Source organism: Babylonia areolata, chromosome 1, assembly GCF_041734735.1.
Source record: "Babylonia areolata isolate BAREFJ2019XMU chromosome 1, ASM4173473v1, whole genome shotgun sequence".
Lineage (NCBI taxonomy): Eukaryota > Metazoa > Mollusca > Gastropoda > Neogastropoda > Buccinidae > Babylonia > Babylonia areolata.
Window position 1 is genome coordinate 43,989,006 of NC_134876.1, and position 22,206 is coordinate 44,011,211.

The 22,206-nt window shown below is 38.2% G+C and overlaps 1 protein-coding gene across 2 annotated transcripts in view; it reads left to right on the plus strand.

The window, feature by feature from the left end:
* LOC143283233 (uncharacterized) overlaps nt 1–20,361 on the plus strand; it is a 30,198-nt gene extending 9,837 nt beyond the window's left edge. For both annotated transcript variants that reach the window (XM_076589410.1, XM_076589415.1), the window contains exons 7-10: nt 400–479; nt 5,389–5,575; nt 7,731–8,708; nt 9,517–20,361. In XM_076589410.1, the coding sequence (XP_076445525.1) occupies nt 400–479; nt 5,389–5,575; nt 7,731–8,708; nt 9,517–9,899 (1,628 nt within the window). In that variant the 3' untranslated portion in view covers nt 9,900–20,361. The remainder of the gene's footprint in view (nt 1–399; nt 480–5,388; nt 5,576–7,730; nt 8,709–9,516) is intronic.
* Nucleotides 20,362–22,206: the final 1,845 nt, after the last annotated feature.

Consider the following 22,206-nt stretch of genomic DNA (forward strand, 5'->3'; position numbering starts at 1 on the left):
TGAAAATTATAAAAACATTCTTGTCAGCATGAGGAGGAAAGCCTTTGAATTATGTTATCCTGCTTGTCAGAAAAGTTGTTGAAATCTGAAAGAAATGATTAAGTCATGTTCATAGTTTCAGTGGCTGAATGTTCAAGAGTTTACATTATTATATATTGCTGCATGGTCAAAAACATAAAGAAAACTCATTGCATTGGCCTACATTCTCTTAACATTTCTTTGTGTCTTTATTAATTTCACTGCTTATACAACAACAAAAAGAAAAAGCATAACTTCAGAAGATCTTTATATTGCAAGAAAACCTGAACTATGTAATAATGCTTTTTCTCCTGTTAATATTTATTTATTGTCTTGTTGAAATATATTTTACAGATGTTTTGTGTGTGTGTATGCTTTCAGGGTCTTTTGCCACTGCAACGTGCATGGTGTGCAAATACAAGGTGGACAAAGAGGCAATTCGCAAAGACATCTTTGATCAGGTTTGTGTTCAGTGTTTCTTGTTGCACAAGAGTGAAGATCATAAATATTTTATTAATGGCTCTACATTTTTTATATTTGAAAATTAATTGACACTTTCTTGGGAATTGTATGTAGTTAACTGCCACTGTTAAGTATGTATTACATAGACATATGTATATATATCTATGAACATGTTTTTCAAGCTTGTCTTTTTAGCAGATTTTGACTTACATCTTTGCAACATGTTACCAGGTCACATTGACATAGGTTTTACCCATCATCAGTTACAATATGGATATGACTTGACATCAGACATAGATTGAAAGAATACTGTCAAATAAATCTATCTCTAATGATTTGAATTTACAGGGGGAGATGTGAATACAGAAGTTTGAAACAAATAGGAGATGTAGTGTCTGGGTGTCAGATGGAGGTAATTGAATAGTAACCCTTTTGCTGCCAGGAAAATAAGATTTAAGTGAAATCTGTTTGCCAGGGTTTTTTCCCCCCAAACGGGTACAAATTCTAAAAAAAATTCTGTGCTCTTTGTTATTGGAGAAAGACCCATAAAAGTATATATTTTCTGAAATGTAAATGCATAAAGAATACAAAACACATGATATTTTCCCATTTTATATATTTTTAGTGACATGCTGTTGTTTTGAAATCAGTGTTTTGTATTTTGTCACATTTTCAACTTGTTCATTACAAACATTAGTCAGGTAATTTGCACTAAAATACATTTTCTGGACAAATGTATATCTGCACACAAAATCATACTAGGACAACCACAATAAAAAAAAAATTGAAAAAGAGATAGATACACAATGCATTGTGACTTCTCCAAGTGATAATAAGATGGATGTGAGGCCACGCCCCCTCAGTCTCCACCCCTCTCCTCTTCACCCCTCTCACACGGTCACTTGATCCAGTTCTCATCAGACCCCATTGGCTGAGTGCCAAGAACATTGCTCACACTGTGTCTTGCTAATAATTCGGTCAGTCTGTCGTCTGCTTCGACTGTACACCCAGCATCACTCACTGATAGTCGTATCTTGGCCACTCTTTTGATTGCTCCCTTTATTTTCTATCAAATCATCCTATAAATGTTCATCACTGTCTTCTTCTTTGAATTTACGCTTCAATTCTTTCTGAGTATCAGCTAAAGAAAGCAATCTTGGTTGATTTAGTTCGCCATGATCGCATGTTTTGAGCACGGCGTCAGTCCGACATTTTGTTGAGTGAGCGAGGAAAGGAGCCAGGCAAACACTGCGGCCAGTAACCCACCCAAAATGTTCAAATAAAGGACTGCCTCATGATGTTGATGGTGTTTCTGGCAATGAATAGAATCTAGAGAGATTCCCCAAGCTAAAGCTACCAGCATTTTTGTCATCGGACTGAATGCAAAGCAGGGAAAAGTCAGAATATTTGTGGCAGCGAAGCGTACATGCTTGCCATGATGAGTTATCTCGTCATATAGGCAGCCTAGGGGTTAAATGAGTCATTTGTTGTTGTTTTATTGTTTTTGTTTTTTGCTGCCCCATCATCTGCACCATTTCAGTGGCTTTGCTCCCGCGCCACTCGTTTAGATTCCCCCATACACGGCCACACCCGCGTTTGTCCGCCACATTTCCAGCGTCGGCAGTCCGCAGGGAACCATCGATGTTAGGTCACCAGGAGGCCACACACCAGAGGAGACCCTGCACTGCTGCTGAGTCACTTCGCAGTGGTGCCTATTCTGATTCACCGTACTTAGGACACCACCTACTAAGCCCCCTACTAACGACAATAGTGGCTTAGTCGTGGAGCCAGACTGAGTGAGCGTCCCTCCCAGAGTGGAGACCACCACCACATCCCTCCAGCAATAGCCCCTCATGAATCTGTCGACACTGAAGACATTGACAGGACTGACCCCAAGCACAGAAGTGGAGGGGCATCGAAACTGAGGTCACCATGAGAGCAGGGCATGAAAGGCCACAGAGTTTGAGACTTTTTTGTTTATATTGATGGTGACAAAGGAGGATGACGATGACAGTGTTGCTATGGAGGTCCATTTTGGTTTGGGACTGCGTGACAAGGCTGTACTATACGCTTCCTGTCATAATGATATCCCGGCGTTAGCCAGGCCCGAGAGATACAGACATTTGCAGTGTTGATCAGGTAATTAGAGCAACACATCCAAAGACGCATCTTTGAAGTGGATGACACTTGACTGTGTGGTCCCAGTCTCCCCATTTAAGTCCACAGCACACTCAACTCTGGGTAGGAGCCGGCCACAGGCCGAAAAACCCACCTCTGCTGGGATTCAAACCTGCGTCCTCCCAGCCATCAGTCTGCGACGCTGACCACTTTGCCATGGCGGCTGGTTGAATATTAAATGAGTTGATTAAGATGTATTTTCCTTAATCATGAATTGCAGGGTGTTTTTTTTGTGAAATTAGTCACAGTAATTATATAAAAACACTGTTTATTCCTGGCCCTGTGTGCTTAAAAAAAAAAAAAAAATTTACTGAAAAATAAAAAAAGAATAGTGACAGTAGTATCATTGTTGTTAACCTAGCTCATTTTTGACTCACTTGTGTAAACAAAGTGAGTCTATGTTTTAACCCGGTTGTCGGTGCATGTGTGTGTGTGCCTGTGTGTCCGTGGTAAACTTTAACATTGCCATTTTCTCTGCAAATACTTTGTCAGTTGACACCAAATTTGGCATAAAAATAGGAAAAATTCAGTTCTTTCCAGTCATCTTGTTTAAAACAATATTGCACCTCTGGGATGGGCACAAAAAAAAAAGCCAAATTATATGCAAACTGGATTTACTGTTATATTTATATTTTTTTAATTCTCTAAACTTGGCACTTTGATCTGATATTCTGACACAACAAGAGCAGTCATCTTTATCATGTTTTGTTTAAACAGGAACTTCTTTTGCTAAGCATGGAAGTTATATTTATTTTGCATTTTGTTGGTACAGATAGTTAAAAAAGGGAAATTAATCTGTAATTAATGCTAGGGGGCTTAATTTGCTTTAAACTGATCTTTCTCATCTTAAACATTACATATTGAAATTATACTCAATACATAAAAAGCTTGTGTGTTTTACTCTCAGTGTACAGGGCTTTCACTATGTTCATTCACACCCAAGTGGTCTTTTTCGGAAAATACTAAAATCAATACGAGTGGATTTTATAGATCTATTGGCTGAGCCCTGAAGGTCATGGGCAAAAATCAGTTGCGTACACATATTCAAAGCGCATGCTCCTGTTCTTTGCGAACGCGAATGACACCATTTTGGTTCAAGTTGTTGACCTGCCCGTTCAATCCTACATTCAATTGACAATACACGATAACATGTGATGGAAAGTTGGAGAAGGAGGCCGTTAAATATTTTTCAGAGACACATTTGTGAACGCCACATCACTTACTGGATTATGCCCCAAACTGCCATAAAAATATCCACAGAATCGGTCGGAATTCACAGTTAAAAATAATAAACCATGAGAGTTAATACCCTTGAATTGATGAAACGTAAAAATTTCCAGACTTGACTTTTCTCAAAATGAAGTCCTTTTCACTTCATACGATGTTTAGAAGTACTTGTACTTGGCTCTACATGTTATTAGTTTAACAAAATACTCAATTTTCATATCAACTTTAAAACTATAAAACTAGAATGAACATAGAAATTGAATCAACCGTGTCAACCGGGTGTAACTAAACTTGTACATCTATCTAGATCCAGAGAAAACGGCTAAATGTTGCAGTGTGATTGCGGCGATAGCCACGTCTCCTTTACCGCTGACTTAAAAAGAATTTTTAATTGCCCTTAAAGATTTTTTGAATGCCCAAGATAAACCAGAATAGTATGATTTAAACAGTGTTCTCACTGCGAATACCGCAATTGATTTATCGCCCTTTAAAAAAGCATGTTTAAATATTATATTTCTGAACATCAGCTAAGAAGCCACGATAGTGTAATGGGTAAGACAGTTTCTTCTCACCCAAACACGCGGGGTTCGAATCTGCCGTTAGGACTTTCTTTTTCTTTTTTCTTTTTTTTTTTTTTTTTTAATTTTTTTTTTAACTCACTCCATGCCAAGAGTTTTTCCCCTTGCAAATCCCAGAAAACCCAGGGTTTGTATAGGATGGGAAAAAAATTCTCAAAAAACCAAATAAACACCCAGACAATTGAAATTTAGTATGTGTATTCAGTGAATGTTTTACATATTTGTGCAAAAAATTAAATTATTTACTCACCATCTTGTTGTTGATCACGGTATCCATTTTTTGTGTATTTTGTAGCATTTTTGCACCCATCAGAAAGGTATACCAAGTGTCCTTGAGCAGCTTACAAATGTTCCACATCACATCCTAACACTGAGGAACTGAAGACCTAGTACATGCAATGAAGTATGAACAGATGGTGGAGAAAGTTGAAATTCACGCACACACAAAAAATATTGTCTCTACATGAAAAGAGTTCACTGTACACAAAAACCTGATGTATTATCACTGACAATAGTCTTGTCTGGAGTGAAAAAGCTCATGGCAGGTGATGTTGAGTCCTGGGCACAGTTTCACACACAGTGGAACTTCACATTTTGGACACCAGTTGGCAGTTTGGTGTCTTGGTGTGTTGTGGCGCTTGAACAGGTCTTCACAGACCTTGCACTTGCAGTAGCTGGTCACTCATATCCACTCCAGCCATGTTGGTGATGTAGTCTTGTACTGCTGGCTTCTGTCTTTCAGGACAGTGCGGACAATGGCAGTGAGTGAGTTAACCCGAAGCTTTATAATAACAAATACAGAACACATTTTAACGATTAGATTTTTTTTTTTAAGTGTATCACAAGTGAGTCTTGAAGGCCTTGCCTCTCTTGTTCTATGTGCAGTTATTAGCTGTCTAAAAGTGTAACATACCTGGTGTTTCAGGTCATACCACGTTGTCCACAGTGTGGGCCTGATGTGGAAGGGGCAGTGATGAAGCCAGATATTGTGTTCTTTGGGGAAAGCTTGCCTGACGAATTCCACAGACAGATGAGATCAGACAAGGATGTTTGTGACCTTCTCATCGTCATTGGATCTTCCCTGAAAGTGCGGCCTGTCTCTCGCATTCCAAGTAAGTCCTTTGGGACATGTGGCTGAGTAAAACTCTAGTGCAGAAGTATCAAGTGGTTATGGCATATTTTCATGTTGACGTGGTAATAGTGCTTTAAGAGCAACAAAAATGGACTTGTTTTCAGTGGATTGACTGTCCATAGTTTATCAGTTGTAGGGTTGGTAGTGTCATTCCACTGTGTGTTTATGTCTGTGCACATGAGTGCACATGGACACGCTTCACTCAGTATACATATGTATGTGCCAGGTGTGTGTATATTTGCTTCTCGGGAGTCTGGAAGAGAAGAGCCTTGAGTGTTTTCATGACTCCTCAGTCTTAAGAGTTTTTAAATCGGAATACCTTCTCACAGATGAGGTCAAAGAAACGGGGACCAGTTACTGAATTAATATCATATTCACATGTCTATTTCATTATTGTCCTGCACATTAATTACTTCAGTAGAGATCCGCAAATTGGAAAATTAACCCGTTCAAGGTTCAGTGTCAGAGAGTTTGTAAAAAAGTGCCTAAGAATTTTGTGGATTCAGAGTAATAAATTATGAAAAAAATCAAGTGCAAAAACTATAGGAGTGGAAGCAATGTAAGCATTATTTGAAGGAAAATGAACAGGGATTTTCTTCTTCGTTCGTGGACTGCAACTCCCACATTCACTCAAATGTACACGAGTGGGCTTTTACGTGTATAACCGTTTTTACCCTGCCATGTAGGCAGCCATACTCCATTTTTGGTGGTGGGCATGCTGGGTATGTTATTGTTTCCATAACCCACTGAATGCTGACATGGATTACAAGATCTTTAACATGTGTATTGGATCTTCTGCTTGCATGTACACTCGAAGGGGTTTCAGGCGCTAGTAGGTCTGCACATATGTTGACCAGGGAGATCTGAAAAATCTCCACCCTTTACCAGCAGGTGATGTTACCGAGATTCAAACCCAGGATTCTTAGATTGAAAGTCCAATGCTTTAACCACTCAGTTATTGCGCCCTTCGAACATGGATTTTGAATCTGGGCATTTTACCTGATTATTTTAATTGCAGATTACTATTTGGTTATTTCAAAGTGATGATCATTTTATAGCATAAAAAAACTCTTTATTTCCACCACCACAGAATTTCACCCAAAAAGAAAATAATCAACCTACAGCTGGAATTAGCAGGCTGATTGTCAGATTATACCTGCAGATGAAATAAAGCAGGTTATATCTATATGATGATAATCACAATGGTTGTAGACATTACTAAGTAAGTAACTGTCCCAACAATGATAAACGTGAGTCCAGTCAAGATAGAATGTTTATCACATTCTCAGAAACTGTACCCCTACTGTCTTTATCATCTGCTGAAAACTGATGTTTAGATAGATGGACTGGACAAAGCGTTGAATATCGCTATCACTATCAGTTTCATCACTTGTTGTCATCACCTTCGAGTTCAAATCAATCATCAGACAAGATAGATACATCTCTCATCATTATTACTGTACATTGTCATCTGCATAGTCTGCAAAGGTGTGTAAATCTGTTGACTGGGAACACTGCCTTTGCAGGGCAGTGCTTTTGATGCCCATTTAGCATATGACACAAACCCACTTTCCATGCGCATTTCCTGTTGTTCAGTCAGCAAAACATTATTGAGAAGACAGTATTCCTCCACCTGATATATGCTCATGTGAATAGTATGTTTATGATCCAGATACATTAAACTAACTGTTCAGAGTCTGTTTCATTTTTTGTTCATTGAACCAAACTTTGACAAAAGTAAAATTGGAATAGGTGCTGGATATCAGTGGCTGGCTAACAGGCACTGTGGCAACAATTTTTGTAGGAAATTAGTGGATGTTTTGTAGGCACTGAGAGGGTTGATAAACAAACCTGACAACCTCACCCCCCCCCCCCCAGCCCCCAAAAAGAAAAAAAGGGGATAAATACATGCATTCAGTGTACCTTTGTTTTTACCCCTTAAGCCCCATCTCATACTTTTTCTCTTGCTCACTCTGTAGATTTATCCAATAGTCTCAGAATTATATACTAATATAGCTAGTAATCTTAATCTCCACTGAAGACCTGAGACAGTAATGATGCTTAGTAGTTGTTTTGACATATCCTTTCAGCTTCTTGTTAAATTGTTAAAGTGAAGCCTCATTTGCCTGTTGCAGGTTCCCTTCCAGCTAATGTTCCACAGATTATCATCAACAGAGAACCTCTCCACAAGCAGTACACATTTGATGTGGAGCTACTGGGAAACTGTGATGATGTTATCAGTGAATTGTGCAATAGGTTGGGAGAAGGCTGGGAACTGCTGGCCAAGGTGGGGCCCCCAGCAGAGGAAGTCAGTTACAGTGATCTCCCTCCTACTGAGCCCTCAGAGTCATCCTGTCATAGTCAGGAAGCAGCAGTGCAGGGAAAGAGGGAGGATGTGGTGGAGCACAATGCAGACAGTGGGATGGGAGACTTAGAGACGGGGACACGTGCTCCCAGTGCTGAAGGTCCAGCTTTGTGTTCAGGCAGCACATCTGAAGGCAGCGGTAGCAGTAATGGTCGGAGTTTCCGAAGCAGTGAACGACTGGAGAGACTGAGTTCTTCTGACAGTGGAGCAGAGTCCAGCACTGCTGTGGACACACAGGGACTGGTTTCATTGCAGCCGTCGGTGGTAGCACTTTCTAAACCACATTCTGAGGATGTGTTTTCTTCCTCGACACCTCATCAGAACAATCTTTGTGGCTTGGGCAGCAGCTGCATGGAAGTTTCAACTCAGGGGATATGTGCATGTGACACCAGACCAGAATCTAGAACTTCGCAGCACACATGCCCTGCTGAAAGGCAGTCACACTGTGCAGAAGGTGACCCTTCACTGACATTACATCCTTCACAGAAAGAAGCAGAAGCAGCATCTGGGCATAACAGGCAAAGTGCAAAGACCACAGGATGGCATGAAAGTCTGTCAACTTGTCAAGGCCCCATTGAGCGGAATGTGCATCCTCACAGTGGCTGTAGTGCTGGCTGCGGAGGTGAAAAAGAAGATGGTGAGAAAGAAATGAACAAAGTAGATTCTTGCTTCTCTTCCATTGACAGACTTGAAATGCAGCGGATATGGGAAAAGAGAAAACGGCAGAGTATTGCACACAGGTGCAAGGGTAAGTTACTTGGAATTCTCTCTTTTTGACACACATTCACACACAGTTCATCACACCAAAAGCCCACATGAATGAACTTAAAACATTATCTGCCTCAGCCATGAGATATGATATCATTGAGAGAAAGGCATGGAAGTTTGATTTCTAATGCTTAAGCCAAGTTAAGGTAGACTGTGGAGTCACTAAAACTATGTTAATAAATGCAGATAAAAGCTTTTGTCTTCCATTTGATCAGATAAAAACTCTGCATGGCACATTATATTCATTGGCATTATGCCATGTAGAGTGATGGTTTCAAGCATGTCTTTATCATTTTTTTTCAGTTAAAACTTAAAAGAGAGAAAAGAATTATGATCATGTGTCTGGATTGTATAGAAATTTGTCACTTTTTTCCAGGTGTGTTTAGTTTAACCAGGACTTTAAGATTTGAAAATGTTTTGCCTTGTCTTGCAACAGCCAAAATGTAAAACTGTTACAGTGTTAGACCACTCCACCCCCCCCCCCACCCCCACCCCCTGAACCCTCCATTTTAGAAGTCCAGATGTTCTGTACTCAGCAAGAACAGGAATTCTGTTTGTAAGCATTTCTTATTTTACCAACAACCTTTAAAAATATTTTGATATTTTGGAAATCAGTAGCACTGGCATAAGCACACCAGTACTGCTATTTAATTTATTATGACATGTGATTTTGTATTTTATATTATACAGCTGTTCTTCAGACTTTATCATCTTATGTTTTGCCTTGTCTTGGGTTTATACTTTATGATTTGATTACCTTGTTTACTCAGACTTTTTGGTGTTGCCAGATAACCAGATCATCTTTATCTCACCGAATCGTTACATTTTCCCTGGAGCGGAAGTGTATTCGGATGACAGCGATGACTCAGACAGTGATGACAGCTCCCACCTGTCCATCAGCCCCATCCCAGCAGAGATGTGTGATGACACCGAGGAGAGCCAAAACACCACAAACAGTTGTCTGTCCCCCTCGTCGTCAGCACCATGTGACCCAGCTCACAGTCAGGGCAGTTCAGGTCATGATGCCCAGAAGGGGAGTCCTTGTAGCACCCCTCCGGTGAGCCCTTTTGCAGCCAGTGATGATGGTCAACCAGTGTCCTCTGGTGACAGCCAGGACAAGTCTGAACTAGATGCAGACCCTGTTCAGGGCACGGAGAGGACGAAACAGTGAAGGCGCTGCTCTGAGTTCACATGGTTGGAAATAGAACAGGGCATGGTGTGTGTGTGACTTTAAACTAATTGGCAGACAACTATGATCAAAATGTGTGCACTCAAGCAGACACACTCACATGCACGAAAGAAGTACACACTTGCATGCACACATACATGCACAACCATGCTCAAACAAGTAAAAACATACACACAACACACTTAAACTGTAATGGGAACATCCATAAGAAATTCAGGGACTTGAAGTGATCAGTTTTTGTGTGAGATCAATACTTGTTTTATAAAAAAATGTTATTGCTGCTCAAAGCTTTATGTTTATTATTACTGATTGATGGATGTACATTTTTAATGCAAAGAAAGGCAGTTAAAAAAAAAAAAAAAAAGAACCCCCCAAAATTTTAAAGAGATAAAAATCAAGGCTGAGTTATATTGGGCTAATTTTTCTCTTCCCATTCCTTTTTAGTTTTACTTTCAGTGATATTTCTGTTTTAGATGACAAGGTGTTGAAACTGCCTCTAGGGCAGGACTAAAAAATAATCATGCCACAAACTGAATGTCATTTACATTGATCATCCACTGATTCTTTTTAAAATAATCAATGTTTTTTTTTGTCCTGCTGAACATAGAGGTCAACCATGCAGCTTAAGAGTGAAGTTAAGTGTTTATGCAACTCAAAAATGGTCAGAGAAAGCTAGAAAATGTTTTTTATGATTGTTGATGCTGATAGTAAGGTACTAAGATAGGTGAAGGTTGCTGATAGATTACTTCTTTTTTTTTCTTTTTTTCTTTTTTTATTACTTCTCCGGGGCAGCTGCATTAGTTACAGAGTTTGATGATATAGCTAGGTTGCTTCCCTTGGGAAATAATGTTATTACATTTATAATCCCTCACAAAATCATATCACATGAGTCCGACAGAACAATAGGAAGCAGGAAGAATATTCAGTAAAGAAGTGACAACAGCTGAACTGCTTGGATGCAGATTTTATGTATATATTTTTTTTTAGAAATACTATAAATACATACAGACGTTTGAAAGACTTCAAGAGAGCAGAGCATAATGAAAAGAACTACTAACTCCCGCGTGTGAGCAAATTAGTCTTTGCATTATTTGTATTTTGGTTGTCCGTGTATTCGCTTGTCTGTCTTGTTTGAAATGAACTTTGTGTGTGTCCATTTTAACATTGGCATTTGCTCAGCAACTGAGGTGTAAGAGAAATGAAACTTCTAAAATTGATAAAACTTCTAAATATAATAGCTATAGTGCACTGAGTGCAAATGAAACTGCTATAGGCGACTTAGTTAACACTGAGGTCATGTCGAATAGACAGTGTTTCCATATTATATTTTTATAACAAAGCTTGACAGCTGCAGCAAACTTTCGTGTGTATTAGAAAGTTGACTATCTTACCTCCCTGACCGAGTTTGAAGTGAACAAGTCAACTGTGTTTTGACATGAATTGTGTGACTGAAAGCTTTGGTGCTGGGGAGTGTTTTTCGCACAGAAAGTTGGTGGCAAAAGAGTTGTGTAAAACCTGTAAGAGATTGATAAAACAGTATATAGCTGTCACCATTATGAAGATGTTATACATGTGCAGAACGCAGAAATCTCAGTAACAGCTTTCGCAAAGTATATTTGAAAATCACCATTTTCTCAGAAATGGACAGAAATTACAATTATAATTTATATCTACTGCTCTCTACGCTGTTAATATAAAGTGAGCTTTTCTTTGACACATTCTACAGTGATGGAAAGGAGATCCTATCACATTCACAGTGTCAGTATTGGGTTAGATTTTTTGTATGTTTTTTGTTGTTGTTGTTTTTTCAGTATCTTAGATTATAGTAACTGAGACATGATGAGAATTGATACATGTACAAATTTAAAGGAAGCAATACTTAAATAACATCAGTGCATTAAAATTGCGACATTGGTGACAAAAAATAAATTTACAAAACCACTACAGAAGAAATTTGATGATACTAACAGCAGTGTTAGTGTGGCAGTGGGTCTTTTCTGTCTGAAGTTGAAGTGTGATAGGATCTTGGTCTGTAAAAAGGAAAAAAGTGAAGACGGTTGCAGTTGTTAACAACCTCCCATCCAACACCTGACCATAGTACATAGATTGTATCGAAAGATTTTGCAAGTACAGTTTTTGCTTTGCTTTGTTTTACCTTGTATTTTAGAGTAGATATTGTGATACTCCTGTATATTTACTTGATTATGCTTCCATAATCATTTCATCAATCACAAAATTTTAATTTCCTAAAATATAACAGTACAGAAAGCTTCCAAGATAATGTTGTTCCACTACAGCTCTTCAGATACCATGACAAGAAAGTGTTTTTCCTTTTTTTTTCCCCTGCAGTAAGTTGGAATCACATGTGAGTCAGGTAAGGCTTTGCTGCTCTTCTAAATTCTTCTTGTTTGTACATAATAATTGAATTATGATTTATGTAGCATTGTATTCCTGTCGCTGTATAGATATAAATGATTAGCATAACTTTTTTGTTGTACTTTTAAAAAATAATTCCATTGTCTTTTCCAATCTGTTTTGTTTTTGTGATGTATGTGTGTGGGAGGTCTTTTCAGAATGTGTGTTGGCATTGTTTGTTTTTACTTTTCAGTTGTTTTTTTTATGCTTTCTGTTTTTGATTTTTTTTGTAATTCTTATGTTTTTCGTTTTTTGCTTTTTGTTTTTTATTATGTTTGTTTTTGATCCAGATGTTCGTTTTCTTTTTTGATACTGTCTGTGTGTTAACCTCACACTTGGTCAGTTAGTGACTTCTTTTCCTTATTCTAAAGACTTGACCAGGTTTTCATGAGACTGCATGGACACAAGTTAACAACTGTGATTGTGTGAACAATATGAACAAAGGTGAAAACCGTTTTTCTTTGGCACATGTCAGTGTTGTTTTTTGTTGTTTTCAGAATAGTAAAAGGAAAGAACCAACACCCACCACCATTTCCACCCCCAAAAGAAAAAAAGAAAAAGAAAAAAGATTAAACAGAAAGAAAATTTGTGAAGTTTTAAAACAAACTTTAGGAGACAGAATGTCAGCCAGAATAAAATTTTGACATGCAGAATTTATGAAAACCATCCACTTGAATGGCAGATGAGTGCGGTATTTTTCATCATAAAAAAGGCAAGACCAAGCTGTAGCACTGTCTCAAAAAAGAAAAAGAAAAATGCATATTTATACAAGGTTGTAACTTAATCAGTAGCAAACCAAATTATCTGCTTGATGTGAGGCATCAGGTATGTCTTGTTCATTTTACCTCTTTTTTTCTTCTTCTTTTTGCTTTTGATCCATGGTTTCATTCATTCCCCAGTTGGAAAAAAAGCCTGTTCATGATTTCTTCTGTATCAGGAGATGCCATGCTTTTGTTGTCAGCTTAGTATCGAAAGAATCTCTGAATATAGCTGATGGCAAATAGTTTGGATGTGAGGTGACTTATGCATATGAATCAGTGAAGGAAGTTGTAAACTGTGCTGTTGTCATTTTACTTGTAAACTGTGGTGTTGTCATTTTACAAGGGTGAGAAGTAATTATCAGATGTTTTTTTTCCTTTCAAGTCCGTTTATTATAATCGTATTCTAGATAAACATGAGAAGTTTTAAAAGTGCCTTGTAAGCAGGCATAAACGATAAATTACAAGGATGATGAAACTTGTGCAAGTGTTATATTCCCCGAAAAGGCCTAAAATGATTTACTCCGCAGTGATGTATTGTTGATACAGACTTTTCAGCTGGTGCTCTTTTGCAGTCAACCTTTAGGGGACTTTGATTTGTTTCAACATTTTTTTGAGTGTGTTTGGTCAGAGGATATTTTGTGGCTGTTTCTGTGTTCCGTGTACTGTATCTTCTGCCTTTTATTATATTTATATTGATTATATGACTTTTGAGATAGGTACTGTTATTTACATGTAATACATGTATGGATCACATGTAATGTATGGATGCCTCTCTTTTTGTCAAGACATTGCACAGACAGGCATTGCGTTGTCTGGAACATTTCATAGACAGTTATTTGCAAGTTAGCTTGTTTGTATGTACAGTTTTGTTGTTTCTTTTTTCAGAAGATGGTTGTTATTGCACATGATGGGATGTATGCATTTTTTTTCTGGTTTCAGTTGAAAAAGTCTGTGTCTGTTTGAGATGGTTAGCTTGTCCTAAGTAGTTTATAAATGAGAAGAGCAGAAAAAAGGACTTAGGCAAGGTAGAGCCAGAATGCAGGACTAGGCCTGTCCTATGTGTTTATACTGAAAGATCAAGTGCTTTTTTAAGTTAATCAGTTTTTCAGTTCATCTTCCTAACAGGCAGCAGGTCAAAGACTGCTGTACTGTTGACACTTTATCAGCTAAAAGATTGTACATGGTCATTTACTGTGTGTGCTTTGTGTATGGCCCTGTCGATATTGGGGTTAAAGAAAAGGCCTCCAAAGACAGTGATAGTGTAGTCTGTATCTATGCTGGTTCTTCATGGGTCGAAAGAAATCCATACTTTCCCCAGAGGCAATATGCAGACTGTAGTACTTAGTGCTTCAAAGGTCAGAAATGAAGCATATATGTTTATTTGTCACTTTGAAATGGATGTTTTCCAGTCTGTGAAGCAAAAGGTTTTGTTTTTTTTTTCTTCTTTTTTTTTTCTCTTCTTTTAAGACCTTGTTTTGAAGAGAAGCATTATGAAGTCATTCCACTCATTGCCTTTGAACTAGATTGAAGAACAAAGGGACCTCCGGGAGTTGCAAGTACATGAGTCCTGGAGCAGTAGAATGATGAGCTTCAGGTGCAGAAGATATCCAGTTGTTTTTTTTAAACATATGTATGGCTAAGGCTGAAAGAGCATGGACAAGGCCACTTACTTTGGTCATGTCCATTCCATGAGTCACAGCTTCCCCAAATGTAACAGAAGCTGTGCTAAGACATTTTACATGTATGGGTTTAAGATTTCACAATAATAGCCATAGTGCACTGAGTGGAAAAAGCAACTGCTTGAAATTGATTAACCTTAATCTTCAAATTTGAAAGTGACGCATTGACTCACATCTTCTCCCTCCACCACCACTCCAATTGTAGGTTTGTGTGGTGAGGGTTATGTATTGTATTGTATTGTATCGTATTACTCTTTTTGTCACAACAGATTTCTCTGTGAAATTTGGGCTGCTCTCCTCAGGGAGAGCGCATCGCTACACTGAGAGGGCTACCCTTTTTCATTTTTGAATTATTTTCTGCCTGCAATTTTATTTGTTTTTCTATCGAAGTGGATTTTTCTTCAGAATTTTGCCAGGGACAATCCTTTTGTTGCCGTGGGTTCTTTAACGCGCCCTAAATGTGTGCTGCGCACAGGACCTAGGTTTATCATCTCATCCAAATGACTAGCATCCAGACCACTCAAGAGTCTAGTGGAGGGGGAGAAAATACTGACAACTGTGGAACTCGAACCGGTGTGCTCAGTTTCCCTTGCTTCTTAGGCGGACGCATTACCTCTAGGCCAACACGTATGCATTCAAGGATGTCCGATCTTTAATTATCCGCCCAGTACTAGTCATAACACTTCACAGGTATAGTTAGTCAGTTACTTTGGTTATGATTATGCTTTAAAAAATATTTTTTTACGGAAGCTAGAAAGGGAAGAACAGTGTGTTACTGGCCTTTTCTTTCTTAATTAACCAAAAAAAAAAATTTTTTTTTTAATGGATACCAGTGTTTGTTTGCCCTTGTGATGAATTTTGATCCTATGATTATTAATGTTGATGGAGTTTTTTTGTTTTTGCTCAGGAATTTGTGCTGTTGTAAGTAATATCTTGACTGATGATCTCTCCCTCTTTTCCTTTGCTTTGATTTCTCTTCATTATTTTTATGTCTAAAATTGATTGTATGAAACAATATGCATATAATGATATGTATATGGTCCCAGTCCCAGGAATACTGCTACTTAAATCAGTATGGTATCCCTGTACATATTACAATCCTGATTGTTTGTACTAACACAGATTGGTGATCGATAGAATATTTGCATTGTGGCGTTATGGATAAACTGTTCTGAATGATTTGCTGAACACATATTTGTTATAGTTTTTTACATTTTATTTTCAATCAGGAGATTTTATGAAAGAGTTTGAAACTGTCTTGAGCTCATACTTCATCACTTTTCACTTTACGTTTTTTTAAAGATACAAAGACAACTTGTGTAATTCTGGTTTTGATATGTTGCATTTGATTACAGTGTTGTGTCAATGTGCATTTCTTCTCATATTAATGCACACAATAACACAAAAGTGAGGACGTGAATGAATTTTCTTGGAGATTTGATATTTGTTCATTGATGAAGACACACGGTTTTCTGCCTTCATCGGTTGCAACTTGTGTGTTAACTCATGTCTACAAGTAGGCTTTTAAGTGTATGACCTTATTTATTTTATTTTCTTTTATACCCCGCTGCATACTAGATGTAGGCATTTTCAGCAGTGTGCATGCAGATATTTTCATTATTTCCTAACTCACTCGGGACAAATAGTTTTCTCCCTTGCTTTTCCCTACAAACGACCCATTTGTTAGGGTTAGGAAAAAAATCACAAAAAATAGAAAACATAAAGTAACTGAATGAAACCTCGCAGTACTTGACCCACTCACCCCTCTCCTCACGTCGTGTGTACGCCCACCCCCCTCTCTCTTCACTGCTCTCAGAAGCTGAGTCACTGTCAGTACCTTCTTGCTGGTAGCTTTCTTCACTGCAGATACTTTATTCAACACCTTCATCATCCTCGTCGATGTCAAAACCTTCAGTTTGAAGCATTTCAGTCACTTAAGCAGCAGTAAAAGCCGCTGTCGTGATCTAGTTTGGTCCAAGAATTTCCACTTGTATTGCCTGCGACGCCATTTTCGATACATATGCAGATTAGCTTGTCATGTGGGGTGCTGAACTCAATGGCTTGCCAGCGAGTATGTTGTTATGAAATCTCACGAAGAAACTTTCCATTCGATCCTTGACATGTTTGCAGTGCCAAGTGTAGCTGCGATTGTTATGCTACCTCATAAAGAAAATGTGGAAAAAATTTTAATTGTCGAAACCGCTATATCATTCCATTGTCTGGACTGAGTGAACCCACCATACATGGACATGGATTACAGGTTCTTAGCTGTGCATATTTAATCTTCTGCATGTGTAGAAAGTGATGAAGGTATAAGCAGATCTCCACCCTTAACCACCTGGCACTGGTACTTGGATTTAACCCAGGACCTACAGATTAAAAGTCCAAAGCTCCAACCACTCAGTTATTGCGCCTGTTTGCTTTCACAATAATCAAAAATGTTTTGTTTGCTTGTTTTGTTTTAGAACAGTTCAAAGTCTGATGTTATGGGAAAAGTGTTGCAGAACAGAGATGCAGTCTGCTTTCAGCTCTGATGCAGTTTCCCAGCTATACAAAGACCTCTGTATTTGGATTCATTATTTACTATATGCATGGTGTACAAATAACAACCAGAAAGATTTAGATTACAAAATATTTTGAAACATATGACATACAGACTTGTACCTGACGCAGTCAGTCACCATTTCATATTGTAATAGTAAATGTTTTACAAGAAAACAAACAAAACAGAACCAAAAAAAAACCAACATTTTTTAATGTTCAACACTTAGAAGGCTTTCCCTTTGATGATGATGTCTTATAAAAACTGAACTTCTCCAGTCTTTTGCGCTAAACTGAACACATAAAGTCCAGAAGGAGCATTCACAAAAGAAGATTATATACAGCAGACAAAATAAAACTCCAGAGCCTGGATACACAGACAAGACTACATTAAGTGGCCACTGGCAGTCTCCACTGCCTTCCACGGATCCATGTGTGAAGTGTTGGCTTAGTGAAGCAAGAAAATCTGAGTGCACTTGTTCAAATCCCACACACGCCAGTGTTTTCTCCGCCTCCACTAGACCTTGATGTTAAGTCATTTGTATGAGTAACCAAGATCCCATGTGCAGCATGCATTTTGTGCACATAAAAGAACCCATGGTACCAAAAGGGTTGTCCCATGCAAAATTCTGTAGAAAAATCCACTGATAGAGAAAAACAAATAACACTTGCAGGCAGGAAGAAAAAAAATCCAGTGGCACTCTCACTGTAACAATGTGCTCTCCCTTAGGAGAGCAGCCAAAATTTCACGAAAAGATATCTGTTGTGACAGTGATGCAACACAATACAAAACTAAATATTAGCATGATACTGCTGAAAATTCCACCTTCCTGAAAGACAGATCTTTTTCCACTCTGCAGAAATATCTACTCACGGAACTACCAGCTGCACCACAGTTATTCATTCGGATCACCACTGACAATTTTCCTATTATCATCACAGGGAAATATAAGTTACCAGTGACTCAACTTGTCTCCTCCTGCAATTTTATTATCTCCATGATATATCTCGTGTTATTTCCTGGCCTCTCCCTCTCCATATATTTTTCCTGTTTCCCTGCTGCTTTCCTGCTTCTTCACTGGTGTCCTAATGCAAACCATGAGGATGAATCCATCTATCCCAACAGACAGCACTATTTAGGGCACCAAACCCCCCAGCAAAGATTTTTCTCCCATTTTGGGGAGCTCAGTATTTGGGTTTCAGTACTTTACAGACTCTCAGTTGTGCAAATGATATCCTTAGTTAATGCAAGTTCATGAATGAGACCGTCCACCGAAATTTTCCACAAAGCACACATCACCTCTATGCAAGCAAAGTATCCAATCGTGAAAAAAAAAGAAGAAGCAGCAAGAAGGGCTTTGTAACAGGCATTTTCTTTGGAGGCATCTACTTCATTTTGACCACAAGAGAAATGACAGGTTTATAGTCCTTAAAGCAATAAATCTTCAGGGAATTAATTAAGATGACTGCTTGTCATGAGTTCATCATTTCATTTTTTGTTTGTTTGTTTGTTTGGTTAACATCTGAAAATTATAAAGAACAACTTTGTGTGTGTGCGGACAGAGATTTTCTTTATTCTCCCAATGTGCATATATGGAGAGATGGAGACAGAGAGAGATTCTTGAGTTTTTCCTCTTTTACTTCTGTTTGATTTGTAATACAGGTTTGAAATGGGAATGTCAGTGTTTAAAAACAGTTGTGAAGGACAAAGGAAATTCTTTCACATCTGCCCTGTTCTAAACAAGGGCATGTAAGGTGTTTTTTGAAAACATAGGAAATGAATGTATTGCCTTTTATTTGCAGAAATTTCAGGGAGCAGGTCATTTGTCAACATATTTCTTCAGGTTTTACTTTGTAATGCAATTCAGTCAGCCAATATAATGTTTTTTGTTTATTTCTTTAACAAATTTTCCTGTTTGTGTTGAAGCTGCATTATCATGTACTCATCAACATTCCTTTCATACTTGCAAAAATACAGGCCATGTGAACAAGTTGGTCTGAATGGAGGCAGCAAGTTGTGTGTCACTTTTTGGGGTGCAGTTCTGTTTGGATAACACTCAAACCACATGATCAATTCAGTTGGTATACCTATAATATGTACAACCATAATTGGATGTAAACAAAAGCAACTTTTTCTATTTTTTTAATATTTTTTTTATAACACTTGTTTCCCTTTCCAGTTCTGCCCTCTTCTAAAAGGTGTTTCTTGGTATCTTTGATAAAAGTTAACATTTTCTTGAATGGTGGATCAAGAGCCTTAGAAAGATAAAAGCTAAACTACCAAGTACTCTCTTGGTCTACCTTTGTCCGTCTGTCTCAGATCAGTTAACCATTCTTTCTCAGCTAAGAATTACCTAGCATTACCTGTGTTCAGATTACATCGATAGTTCTTTCCAAATGTGTATCAATGTGAGTTTGTGCATGTGTTTGAAGAGCATTATTAGAGATTGTTCAGTTATGTGATTAGTTAAATGTGCTATAGACTGACAGTTTGTTACAGACTTATTGTTATCTGCCAGTTTGTAACAGTTTTCTGTGTTCATCTTTGTTACTGTACCAGATTTTTGTGTTCCATTGAACATAGATGTTTTCCATTGTGTTCCATCGAACATAGATGTTTTCCTTTTCGCCAGAATGGTGTCCATTCCTTACTGCTAAGGATAATGCATTAGTTTTTTTTAACCAGACATTGGCGGGGAATTTAATACTTGTCTGTGTTGATTCAGGTACCATGGACTGTGTCCAATCCTTTGTTTTCTCCAGTGTGATGTGACGGTGATATGTAATGTTTGGAATGTTCTGTCACATGTGGAGCATGATTGCAAACACTTTTTTTTTTCCCTCCCAATGATTGTAAATTTTGTGGTACAGGTACATGTTTGAAAAAGAATTCAACTTTTTTTTGTGAGTTGTTTCATATGTATTTGATTGTTCAAACTTTATTCTTCTTCTTTCTCCCTCCATCTCTGTGTCTTCCTGCTAATACCTGTTTCTGACTACTCTCTTTGTCTTTCTCTCTGTCTTTTTATTATTATTATTGTTATTATTTCTATTGTCATTATTATTATTTTTTTGTGTGTGTGTGTGTGTGTGTGTGGCCTCAGTTGCATGCAAGTCCTTGGAGCACGTTTTGTCTCTCTCTCTCTCTCTTGTTTTTTTTTTGTTTCTTTCTTTTTTTTTCTTTTTTTTTTAAGTGCTTAACACGAGGCTTTCTTCATTGGCCGAAAAAAACAACAACAACAAACAACACCAAAACATACATATTAAAAAACAAAAGGTGGGGACAGAAGATCGACGAAACACATGCCTGACCCATACCTGGATCCACTATCTCCACCACCCGCACACATATGCACTGTGTCTGTATGTTAGTTTCAATGGGCAGTTTATGGGTTCTTTAGTGTTTGTCATGTGTCTGAAGTGTCTGGGTTTTTTCTTGTCCTTGTTTGCGTTGCAACACGCAGCATGTGACTCTTTCATTCCCCATACTGATCATCTCTCTCTCTTTCTTTGCTATTCATTGATTTTGGTTTCTGCAACTGTTATATTGCATATTTAACTTTAATGTAACACACATACACACACATATGCACACACATGCACACACACACACACACTCATTCACACACACACACACTCACACACACACAAGTACTCACCACATGTTAACTCCAAAAGCGACTGCATGTGCCTTTGTGCAAAATCGCAGTTATAGGTGCTAGAAAACTCTGCAGCTTGGAAGCCTTGTCGGCAGCAACGGCTAAGAAAAATGTTGTTCAGATGGATGTTTGACAATGTATATTAATTGAAAATGATAATATTTTAGTATCCTATATTCTCATTCCTCTGTCCTAATTGTCATGCAAAAAATTTCTGTGCTTTCAGTATTGCAGGTGTGTGTATGATAGTTGTGTTCGACTATGACCATCAGAATAACAGAGAAGGTAACTGCTGTCCTGACTATCTGGGCTAGAATTTGATTATAGTGGAGAGTGTCTTGCCCAAGTTACATCCCCACTCTCTCGGCCAAGAGGGTTTTTAGTACAGTTGGCATTGGGATGGTTGGGTCCTAAAGGCCAAATAGCCCCCAAGGTTGCGGCACAAAGAGGCAGTGCAATTTCGCCTCCTAGTTTGACAGTCATAGTCCTTTGCAAAAGACAAAGCTGTAAATGATTTCCCATTGCAATAGAGAAACCATTGATAATACAGCTCTCACTTTGCTATTGGCCCAACTGTAAACTTATGTCAGTCTGTGATATGAGCAGAGTGTTTGGCATTCATTGCAGGCATATAAGAAATCACATGTTGCATGTAATCAGAACTAGGTATCATAATATGACACGAAATGACCCATATCAACAACACAAACCAGCACTCAAGCCGCCTTTTTTATTTTATTTATTACCTTTGAATGGTTTGGTAGGCCGAAAACGAAACAGGGTCTGATTGGCTTGAACTGAAAGCAGACGAATTTTCGGACCGAGCGAGATGGCAGCATGTTAGTTAAATGACTGATTCTTTATCTAAATTGAATACAACCACCACCGAAACAGAGTCAGAACCACAGAAAATGGGTATCAACATCAAGTTATGATAATATGGTTTCAATGCACGGAAATTTACGTAAAAAATAAAATGCGTCCCTGAAATAAGGATACTGAAATAGGACCACCAGGAAGCAGAGAAACAGCAAAACAGACATAAGAAGAAAAGAACAGACGAAAAAAATCAGTTCAGACATATTTAATCGCCTCAGTAGTGGCAGAATATTCAATCCGTGTAAATCCGAATCTGTGGCTGCTGGGTACTCGACAACAACAATGATACGACTGTTACAAGAACTGACCAGGAATGCGAAGAACCCAAGCAATCATATAACTTTAAGAAAGGGAA